Here is an 11,826-nt window from a genome sequence, read left to right as displayed (position 1 = left end):
GGGCATGGGCGTCCCATGGGACTGATAAAAGACCGATGCAAAGTACCCATTTAATAGGTTGGCTTTTTCCTGGGTGTCAGTTGCCCATCTGGTTCAGCAGAGGTCCAGTGTTGCCCTTGCTTTTCCTCAGGCTCCCCACATTTCTGAAAAAGGACTTTTTATTGTCCTTGAAGCTCGAAGCTGGTTGGAGTTCAGTTGCAAATTTGGAGTTCAGTTGCAGTTCTTTCTTCTCCAAACTAAATAAACCCAGTTCCCTCAGCGTCTCCTCATAAGTCATGTGTCCCAGCCCCCTAACCATTTTCGTTGGTGTCTGCTATACTTTCTTCAACTTGTCCACTTCCTTTCTGTAGTGGGGGACCCAAAACTGGACACCGTACTACAGATGTGGCTTCACCAGTGCAGAATAAAGTGGAATAACGACCTCCTTCAATCTACTGGCAACACTCCTAATCCAGCCCAGTATGCCATTAGCCTTCTTGGCAGCAAAGGCACACTGCTGACTCGTATCCCTTTTATTGTCCATCGTAACCCCCAGGTCTTGTTTAAAGAGATGCTACTTAGCCGGTCAGTCCCCAGGCTGTACCAGTACATGGGATTCTTCTGTCCTAAGTGCAGGACTTTACACTTGCCCTTGTTGAATCTCACAAGATTTCTTTTGGCCCAAACCTCCAATTTGTCTAGGTCACCCCAAATCCTAGCCCTACCTTCCAGGGTATCTATTACACCCCCCAGCTTGGTATCCTATATCCTTACATTGCTGCTTTATGTGTACAGCCAGTTAAGCCTTTGCACTGCAGTTAGTTCAATAAAACTTGGCTGCCTCTGGAAAAAAAAAGTTGCATTCTCCTGCCACCTAGAGACTCTTCAAAGAAGCTGTGAAATGAGGGACAGAAATTCAGGGAAAACACCACTTCAGAATGTCTTCCACTTACTGCCGTGGCTGTTCAAAGCAGATTTTTTTTAAAGCAAAGCAGTTTGTCAGACTGTTTCAAAAGAATAAAGTTAGTTGAGCATTAACCACTGTGTTGATGCCCCTAGTGCTAATGTTGCTTTTATTTTTTAATCTTAGCAGGGAGGCAAGGTAACTTCTCCATGTGAACAACGTGGCAGAAGGTAGTAATCCAGGAGAACAAAAGCCATGCTGAAAGCTATCACTTGCGTTTTAGGCTTCTGAGTGTTCTTCCAGAGTTGCTCTGAACGGCAGAATTGGTAGAGTTTCAGTAACTTGCTGTGTTAATGGCAAGGGGCAAAAGATATGGAGGGTTACTCTGTTAAGTGACTCTCACCACTGACCAGTTACTAAGAGTACATGTGCTGTGCTTGCACTGTTTATATTCCTGTAGCACTCTGAAGTTCCAAGCAGAATTGCACAGATTTAATGCGTTGTTGCTTTTCCTACATGCTGCTGTCCATTGTTTTATGTTCTCAAGCTGTTTCTTATTGCTTTCCATTGTGGCTTGATAGATATCTGCAGTGCTGTAGTGACATGGAGAAGTTTTTTCAGCTTAACGAAGCCACCGTACACCTTCTAAACCTCTGTATGACCTTTTAAGGGTTCTGATTTCCTTCATTAGTTTATTAATGAGGTATATTACTATGAGGACTGGAAATCCAGCTGCCATTGAGAAGCACTCACCACCATCAAACTCAGGATGTCTTCCTTGTTATGACTGGGCATGTGCTTAAGCATAGGAGTTGTGTATGATCAACATTTGACTTCTCCAGAATGTTGTTGGAAGTCCTGTAAGTCTGGCAGAACCATAAATTAACAAAATAATCTAGGACAAGTCTCCTGTTCTTACATTTCTTTTGGCTTCAGTTGCATTCACTTTTAGATAAAATTTCCATCCATTATATATTGTATATCTCAATTAATCAAATACTTTTTGTTTGTTTCATTTTTAATTAAAAGAACCTCGGCTTTCAGGCTTCCTTGGCCAAGAGGGATCCAAACGATCATAACTTGGATCATAAAAAGGAAATAAGACAGTAAGTATGGCTGTATTGGAGAGGGCCTGTACATGTCCAACAGTACACTGCTTCCATGATCCAGTTTTTGACATACTTTTATGCAGCATATATTGAATTTATACCTCTGCTGATTCTGTTTTAACATTCACTTAGTTTAGGGATTTGAATCGCTTCAAGATTTGAACTGAATAAATTTATGCATGGGGGTAGTGGAATTGGACAGGGAATCCTGGTTTAACTCAGTGAGTGTAATGTGGCATCATGTGTTTCTGGTCCCCAGGCTGGGGAGATAAGGTAGCACCTCTGGTATGAAAGGTATTTGGTAAGTCCATGCGTGAGGGCTTTTGCTTGTCATCAGTTGGGGAATTCGTCCCTTTTGTCCCAAATACTACTTGCTTCGGTTTGGTTTGGTTTGGGTTTTTTTTCACCACCTTAGATATATGCAGTCCTCAAACTTACAACATGCTTGACTTGGTTCCTGAAAACAGCATCTTAAGTCGAAAAGCTGTAACTTGGAACCAATTTTCCCATAGGAAACAATGTTATAAATGGGGGATTGGTTCCTGAACCAAGGCCTGATACCCTATTTTTACCAAAAATAATCCAGAATTTTGTACTCAATTACAGATGAGTAATATAGCTACATTACTGTATTTGAATTGTAAATAGCAATCAGATTGATTTGGAAGAACTTCTTTGAAGTGACTTTTCTGAACTTTTTGAAGGGCTCTTGGTTGGACTTTTTGAAGGGTTCTGGGCTGGAATCTTCTCAGGAATCTTGTCTGCAGGTTTTTCTGGAGTCTTGTCTGCTTTCTTAAAGAAAGTACCCAAGGATGTTCTCCAGGGAGATGGGTGAAGCAGCGAACTTGTTCGCTTGGTGTGGTGTGGCATTGGATCAAGCGTTGTAAAGTTGAAACTGATGTCATAAAGTTGAAACGGGGTGTCAATTTATAAATGTTGTAAGTGCAAAACGTTGTAACTCGAAACATAGTAAGTTGAGGACTGCCTGTACATTGATTCATTGGCCACGGCTAAGGTGGGGACAAAGGCTGACTGAGGTATGTTTATATTCCTTTCAGTACTTAAATTCAGACGTTCCTGCCTAGAGTCCTGCTGTTCTCATGGTCGTGCTAATGGCCAAATTTGGGGTCAGGAAGTAATTTATGTGTTGTGCCTTGTTATTGTGTGTAAGTTTTGGGGATGCCTTGGTTAAAAATGGCCTGTAAATGCAGGGGAATTAACCCAATAGTCCAGGAGGCCCCTTCCAGTCCTATGTTCTTACTCATAAGCAGTAGGATGCAGACCTGGGTCTTGGCCAATTTCTGCCCAGGGATGAGTGCCCTCACTACAATGAGAGCTGTGTGATTGCAGTGTATGGCCTTCAGATTCCCAGAGCAGGCTAACACCATGGATTCACATCTTCTGCCTTTCAGATGGAGAAAGTCTTTCTTGTGGAGCTTAATATTTGGTATACCTGTCTTAATCTTAATGATTTATATGTTAATACCGGCTGGCCAAGGATCTGGGGTCCTGGAACAGAATCTCATTCCTGGATTGTCTCTCTTAAATCTTCTCTTCTTTGTCTTGTGCACTTTTGTTCAAGTAAGTACACATTTCTTGAACATGTTCTTTTTAGTTTTTCTTGATATAATCTCATCTAATAAAAAGTTGGGAGACAGTAAAGCCTGGTTGGACTGAATCCATCCCACTGTATGTATATTTGCTAAAGTGGTATTTATAAGCTGGCCTTGATTATTGATTAATCAATCAAACAAACTCTCCCCACAGTGTTCAGTCTAAACCAGTGATGCTCAAGTCTTTGGCTCCGCAAGCCAGATGAGTGGTGTAGGGCTGATCCATGGGCTGGATCAGATTTTGTGTGCAGTATAGGGCCTGCATGTACAGATTGGGCCCCATGTGGCCTTGGCTGGCCCTGCACACCAGGATAAAGACACAAGGCCCTGTGCCACTGCCTCAACTCAGTCCCATGCCCCAGCCCCTCACACTGCCTCTGTCTGGCCCCATATCACCTCTACCTGGCCTTGCAAGCCAGGACTGGGCCTTGGAAGCCTGTGCTGCCTCAGCTCATTCCCACATTCTGGCATGCCACCCTGCACACCCAATCCAGTTGGCAGGGCTACAGCCCATGGGGCTCCCCAAGGGCTGGATGATGTGATGTTGGAGGTAGATCTGGCCTGTGGGCTGGGCTTGGGTACCCTTGGTTTAAACAGATGTCAGATGGCAAGAGAGGATAAAAAGTAACTGTGAGGGATGACCATAATGTTAGAAGACACATGAGGACCTGATTTTTTAATCCTGACTTGGTCACCGTATTGCTGAGTGGTCATATAGAAGTCCCATCACCTTTCATAATTTGGTTTCCACTTCACTGTAATAAAGAGAAAATAATAATCCTTAGCTCAGAGGGATATTTTGATAATTAAATATTTGAAGTGAGAGGTTAAAGATGGGGTATGGGTGCAACATGGAGCAATGAGAGGGTGAAGGAAATCGAAGTAAGATAGCGGGACAGAGAAGGGAGATGGGGGAAAGATGCAACTGATAGAAGAGGTGAGTGGTATGGGGAAGAAAGCTGGCTGAACAGTGACGTTGTTACTTTTCTCTTATCATATTCTTATACAGTTTTTAATAATTTTTTAATAAAAAGTTAGGAGACAGTAAAGCCTTATTAGACTGAATCCATCTCACTGTGTATATCTGATAACATGTATATCTGATAAAATAGCACTGTTAAACTGGCATTAACCAAGCAATCAATCAGGCTTACATGAGTGAATTTTTTTGTTATGCTGTGCGATGCTATGTTATGCCATATATGCTATGCTAATCAGTTTTAGCGAAGTTTTTAAAAACATTCCTCTCAGTACTTCCACAGCATAGCTACCTTTATGTATTCAGAGCATTTTTCACTTAAGTTGATTTAATACCATCTCCCATACACTGTAAATCAAATTGCTCCACTGGTAGCACATGGCATCTATTCTATGACCAGAGACCCTATCTACTATGCTGACAAATACAAAACAAAATGGCAGCATGCTACGTCATGGATAAATACTAGTACATCAACACTTTGAAACATAATTAAGAAAATTTACTTTAATTAAAAAAAAATGTCCAGTGAGGTCCTTTAGTTATCCATGCCATGTTCCAGGGGAAAAAAATCATGTTCAGTTTCATAGCAGGAGCCCAAGCTCTTCTCAGAGAGTTTACTATGTAAGTATAAAACAGCTCTGTGGGAGGCACACCACCGTTAAAACACAGCAGAATCAGGCTTATTATCTTCTTCTGTTTGCAGACTGTACTAAATATGTCCTACTTCTTACTACTGATTAACTTGCATTTTTACATCCTCTTGTCAACAGTTCCTTGGTGGATGGTATTTCTATGTGCAAGCTTACAAATCACTGAAGCACAGAACAGCTAATATGGATGTACTCATAGTGCTGGCCACAACAATTGCTTATATATACTCTTGTGTGATCTTAATAGTAGCTATGGCTGAAAAGGCAGAGCAAAGCCCCATCACGTTCTTTGACACACCACCCATGCTATTTGTCTTCATTGCTCTTGGGAGATGGCTGGAACACATAGCAAAGGTAACTGGTTTCCTTGTTAAACACTTGAGTGCATTTAACAGTGAAACTGATATGACCTTCCTGTGACCAGAAGCTGCTTGAGATGCATTTTGTTCGAGCTATGTCAGGAATGCATTGTAGAAGATACCACAAATGTTTAAAGAATCACAGGCGGTTAAGTTAAATGCACAAATGTCTAGTTAACATCTCAAGCGTTTATCTCTGTCTCATAGAGTAAAACATCGGAAGCACTTGCTAAACTAATATCTCTTCAAGCTACAGAAGCTACTGTGGTGACTCTTGGACCCAACCACTCTGTCATCAGGTATATGCTATTCACAAAAAGCCCTTCAGCTTGCTGGGATATACTGAGTAGACCTGATGCCTTTAATGGTAGAAACATCTTTAGTTCTATGAACTGGCTCTGGATTAAATGATTGAACTCTTCTATTTGTGTGTGTGCCTTTTACAGGGAAGAACAGGTGCCTGTTGAGTTGGTTCAGCGGGGTGACATTGTAAAGGTTGTTCCTGGTGGAAAGTTCCCAGTTGATGGAAAAGTTATTGAAGGCACCTCTATGGCAGATGAATCTCTTATTACTGGTAATTCCCTTCATGTTAGCAGGAATTAGCTGCTGGCTGGTATACTTCATAAACAATTCAAGCTTTATTCTTCAATTTTTTCCTGACTGGAGAGGGGGCCTGAACCAAAACCAAATCTAGCTTTTAGGAGAGCTCTGATCCAGGAGCAGACTTTGTGACTGACCTTTACATCTCTACCAAGTTGAGTCAAAACCCTGTGTCTGAATACCCCTGAGCTTTGAGGAAGGTCAGATTGTATGCCTCTGGATTATTTGCCTCTATGTCAGGGATGGGCAAAGTCTGGCCAGTGGGCTGGTTGGCCCCATGGTGGACTCCATTTCCCAGCAGCCCGTGTCCGTGTTGCTGTGGTCATTTTCCCTGGAGATCCTAGGAGTGGTGGCACTGTGACAGCGTGGGGCCACAGTTTCCATGGATACTGTCCCCAGGCAGGGGCATGCAGGCAGCAGATCATGGCTCTGCTCCGGCTCTGAACCATGCTGTCACCACTGCAAGATCCTAGCTCTGGCCCTGGAGCAGCTCCCCACCCAGCCACGTGCCCTGCCAGTGCTGCTGGGGCTGGTCTCTGTGGAAACCTGGGCCCCGTGCTGTCATAGCACCACTGCTCCTAGGGTTTCTGTGGAAACTGGCTGCAGCGACATGGGCAAGGGCTGCTGGGAAATGGAGTCTGGCTATTAGCTGGACCTGCTTTTTTGTCTATCTGGGCGCTAGATCAAACCTGTTGGTCAGCTACTTCTGTAAACCCTCTAGCTTTGCTAAAACTTCAGGTTTGGTGAGGTCTAGATACCATCATCTTGGCTCTAGAGGGTGATGGGGGGACATGGGGAAAGTTTTCTTTGGAACATGTTTTGCAAAAATAGTGCAGTTTTAGAACTACTTCTTCACTGGTGAATAGGACAATTTCACAAGTCTGTTAGGAGGCACGTGGTGTGGTAATTGTTAAGGAAAATCTCAGGCAGTTAGTAAAGGACCAGGGCAGAAGGGAGAGTCTTGGATCTTGATGCTGGCTAGGTCCACTGGAATTGCTTCCACTTTGGGGAAATTTTCTAAAGGAAAGCTGTGATTTTTATTTACTTTCAGTCTGGATCCTGTTATAAGTGCGCTAAAAGAAATAAAACCTAGAAGTTTATTGGCTCGTCTGTTTTTTATTTGATTGGGGGGGGGCAGTTTTCCATTTTGAGAGAATAGGACACAGTTTTGCATGGACAAATATTTTAAGAAATGCAAATTGTGGTATGCTGCAGTAAATTGAGAGCCAGTGTGAGCATGGGAGCTTTCCAAAGTTTTGCAGTTTCTCTAGTTTCTGTTGTAAGACGCACAAAATTAGTCAGCTTGCTCTTAGATACAGAAGTAATGGAGTTTTGAGGTTCTTTGTCTTGTAGCAGCTTTAAGGGAAGCAGTTTGTTCTTGGCTCTTTTGAGGTTTTGTGGTGGGAAGTAGGTAAGGAGTCAAGGAGGCCTTCGTGTTCCCCCTGTGTGCTGTGCACAATGGCCAGGGCAACTTGCAGTTTTGGTGCTTGGAGGGGAGTGGCTAATGAGAATTTTCCTTTAACTCATGGAGCAGGAGCCTACAGTGCTGGAACAGGAATATCTGAATTCCCTCCCCGCTAATCTGTTGAGGTTCAGAGTAGTCCTGCTGCGTAGTGGTGTCCAGTGTAGTCATGGACTTGTTGCAGCATAATAATGCATAATATCAGCTAGTATGAACATACTAGCTTGACAGAACAAGGAGCAATGGTCTCAAGTTGCAGCAAGGGAAGTTTAGGTTGGATATTGGAAAGAATTTTCTCACCAGGAGGATAGTAAGACACTGGAAGAGGTAGACACAGATAGTATAGTGGATGATAGTAAGACACAGAGAGGTGGTGGAAGCTCCATCCTTGCAAGTTTTTAAGGCTTGGCTAGACAAAACCTTGGCTGGGGTGATTTAGTTGGTGATGGCCTTGATTTTAACAGAGGGTTGGACTACGTGACTTCCTGAGGTCCCTTCCAAGCCTCATTTTCTGTGATTTCTAATATAAAATGAGCCTCGCCATGCTGAATAAGAATGTGTGGAGTGAGTGATTCGTTAGTTGAGGCACATGATTAAAAAGAACATTCAGGAGAACACTTTATGTGCGCCAGTGATAGTTATCCAACTGTTTTTTGCAGCCCTTTTTGGCATTTGCACAGTCGATGATCATGTTCCATCTGCAGTGTGGAGACACAAATATCTATATGGTAACTGAAGATGCACAGTAGGCTGCACTCTGGCCAGGCAGCTACACAGCTCTGTACATGCGTGTCAGGGCATAAGTCCCCAAGCTGTAGCTAGGCAAAAACCTTGGGATCTGGGAGGAAGAGGTATATATGGTGCAAACTTGAGCCTGGTCTTTAATAATCATTATATAAAATGCATGGAAAGGAATGGGAAGTGTCTACCCTGTTGGTAGCAAGGAGCCCCGGACCCTCTCCCCTTCAGGGGAACAGCCCCTTTCCCCTTCAGGGGAGCACTAGGGCATGCAACCTCTAGCTTGTTTTCTTACTCCTTGTCCCAGTGTGTCTCTGTTGGCTTCCTAAAGGGCTAGATTCAAAAGGAGGACTGAAAAGAGGACAGGATAATGGTTAAAGCACTGCAATAAGAGGTTGGAAAACAATAGCTTCAAACACTGCAGGGAGGTTGAAGGGCCTAGAATCTGGGTCTTCTGCTTCTTGGGTGAGTGCAGTAACAACAAGGCTGTCGGGGTGAAAAGGTGGGAGGGCCCCCATTTTCTTTCTCCGTACAATTTTGGGACTTAAGCTCACTGAGGCATGTGGGTATATGACTCTGTGTAGCCTATTGAACATGCTAGGTAGTTATGTGGAAGCTTGTGAATCCACGCTGCGCACGAGTAAGATCAGAAACTGTGCGGGTACCAAAAAGGGAAGTTGTGCACCTGGGTAAGTACCACTTGGGCATATTAAGTGAAATAGGATTCTGCCTAAAAGCTCTCCTTTGTTTCAAGGCAAACAGTTCATGTTAAACATCTGCTGATTCTGATCTTTGGCAGGTTGAGAACAGAGACTTTTCAAGTATACAGGGATTTATTCCAGGCTCTAAAACTAAATGATAGGTTGCAGTTTATGGATTCTACCAAAGTCTGTTGGAATCAAAGGGATGGACCTCCAAACAGCTTTGTATCAGGCCTTTAGAGAAGAGAGAATGAAACTCTTGAACCTGGAACAAGGTGGAAGAAAGAGACAGTGGGCAGTTGCCTGGGTGGCTGCTGTGAAATAGAACATGCAGAACATTTCCCTGAAATATAATGCAACTTACAGAAGGTTTCTATTGGAAACAGCATTTAATTTTTTTATTTTTTTTTCAAATTGCAATTCAAAATGTTGACTAGTTAGCCAGCATGCAGTCTGCTAGCTCTTCTTACACAGCTGTTCCCACACATGGTTTATTTAGATAGTTTCTTAACCCTGTTGTTTATATTTCTTTTCCCCTTAGGGGAGGCCATGCCTGTCACTAAAAAACCTGGCAGCACAGTGATTGCAGGATCTATAAATGCACATGGCTCTGTTCTTGTTAAGGCAACTCATGTTGGCCCTGACACTACCCTGGCACAAATTGTAAAATTGGTGGAAGAAGCTCAGATGTCCAAGGTAAAAATTAAAATCTTACATTTTTTGACTGAGGAGAAATCAAGAAGGCTTCCCTTTTTTGTGACATTTGTATATTACTGATTTTACAATAGAATTGAGAAGAAAAATGAAAAGTGTTAGATTCTAAGGTTTTTCTTTACATCCTGCCTCCGCTTACCTTTCATAACTCATTCCTAAAACAATTTTAAATCTCTTTTGTTATAGGCACCAATTCAGCAACTGGCTGATAAGTTTAGTGGCTATTTTGTTCCATTTATCATCATTATTTCAACAGTAACGTTGATTGTGTGGATTGCAATAGGCTTTATCAATTTCGATGTTGTTCAGAAATTCTTCCCAGTAAGTAGCTTTATTAGTACCAATATATGTTCTTAAATTAAGTAATTAATGTGTTTTATGTGCTTTCCCAGACAGCCTGATACTGAGGGTGGTAAGCACCCTTGTCCCGGGAACATATAAGGGTTCTCAACAGTGTAGATAAGTTCCACTGGCCCAAATTGCCATGCCAGCTCTGCAAGGGTTTCTAACAAAACTGAAATCAGTGGCTTTTCATGAGAATGAATATTGTCCAGTGACTGGATTTCAGGGAGCAGAGAAAGTACTGACCAAAAGCACATATGCATATCCCTGTTTCTGTTGCCAAGTGTTTTGTTTGGCTTTAGAAAGATGACTAGCAGCTTAATCATGTTTGGAAAGTGTCAAGTGTATCTGCCAGACTCCTAGCTTGTGGGAAGCTGTGCATCCCAAAGACAGCTTACTCATTCAGGAGTGGGGAGGGCAGAACATGGTAGGTAATGCGAATGCATGGGAGCTAGTCTGCAAGACAGTGATTTTCCATTTACATTACTTATTCATTTTGAAGGTGGATTTGTGGGTTATAAGTAAGTCAGAGAAATGTGAAAGTGATGGATTTGCCATTATGGGGACTTGTCATCTGTGCCTTTTCTGTCCTTTATTAGCTTTTTCAGCAGACACTTTTTCTTTCCTTTTTGCAGCATCGGAGCAAAAACATCTCTAAAGCTGAAATAATCATCAGGTTTGCATTCCAAACTTCTATCACTGTGCTGTGCATTGCATGCCCCTGTTCCTTGGGCCTGGCCACTCCAACAGCAGTTATGGTGGGCACAGGAGTGGCTGCTCAAAATGGTATTCTTATCAAAGGTGGAAAACCTCTGGAGATGGCCCACAAGGTTAATATCTCCTTCCTGAAACATTGTTTTTACTGCCATGTTCAAGTTGGCTGTGCATGGCTTTCACATTATATGTATTAATCAAGCACAATACATTTCTTTCAGATAAAGACTGTGATGTTTGATAAAACGGGGACCATCACCCATGGAGTTCCTAAAGTCATGAGAGTGCTTCTGCTAGGGGACACGGATACCCTGTCTCTCAAGGTGGTTCTTGCAGTTGTGGGCACTGCAGAGGCCAACAGTGAGCATCCCTTGGGAATGGCTATTACTAAATACTGCAAAGAGGTACTGCTTTAAAAAAGTTGTTGTAGATACTGCTCAGGGGTATACTGCACTGAATTAATTAGTGCAGTCCAATAGGCCCAATTTTACAAGACCTGCCTAATTGCCCAGCTTGATCTAGGTTAATTACAAGATTCCAGAAAAGTGGTTTCAACTGAGATTCTACACAATATGTCACAGAGCTAATGTTTGTCACTAAGATCAAGCAAAGTGCTGCTTTTGTTGCTGACAATCAGACCCGCTCCATAATCAGGACTGAGAAGTGAGAATCCAAAGTCTGAATTTTTAGACTTTTTAGTCTAAATCTTTCAGGAGAGGCTCTCTTGTGGCTTTCAGCCCTGGCTGTGGAGTGAGTGTGTGTGCCAGCTCTTTGCTTGATCCAAGTGACAAACATTAGCTCTATGACATCTTATAGTTTCATAGTTTCTAGGGTTGGAAGGGACCTGAGCAGATCATCTAGTCCGGGCCCCTGCCATGTCAGGAAAGAGTACTGGGGTCAAACGACCCCAGCAAGGTGTTCATCTAACCTCCTCTTAAAACCCCCCAGGGTAGGAGCCT

General features: G+C 42.8%; 1 protein-coding gene across 1 annotated transcript in view; it reads left to right on the top strand.

The window, feature by feature from the left end:
• ATP7B (ATPase copper transporting beta) overlaps positions 1-11,826 on the top strand; it is a 49,269-nt gene that overhangs the window by 20,924 nt on the left and 16,519 nt on the right. Inside the window, exons 6-14 of the mRNA XM_019529987.1 lie at positions 1,913-1,989; positions 3,405-3,573; positions 5,358-5,591; positions 5,804-5,895; positions 6,043-6,170; positions 9,639-9,793; positions 9,998-10,132; positions 10,789-10,983; positions 11,089-11,271. Of these exons, the coding sequence (XP_019385532.1) occupies positions 1,913-1,989; positions 3,405-3,573; positions 5,358-5,591; positions 5,804-5,895; positions 6,043-6,170; positions 9,639-9,793; positions 9,998-10,132; positions 10,789-10,983; positions 11,089-11,271 (1,368 nt within the window). The remainder of the gene's footprint in view (positions 1-1,912; positions 1,990-3,404; positions 3,574-5,357; positions 5,592-5,803; positions 5,896-6,042; positions 6,171-9,638; positions 9,794-9,997; positions 10,133-10,788; positions 10,984-11,088; positions 11,272-11,826) is intronic.

Source organism: Crocodylus porosus, unplaced genomic scaffold (assembly GCF_001723895.1).
Source record: "Crocodylus porosus isolate Cpor-Errol unplaced genomic scaffold, CroPor_comp1, whole genome shotgun sequence".
NCBI lineage: Eukaryota > Metazoa > Chordata > Crocodylia > Crocodylidae > Crocodylus > Crocodylus porosus.
Note: the sequence above shows the minus strand (reverse complement) of the source record. Positions and strands in the feature narration are given on the sequence as shown.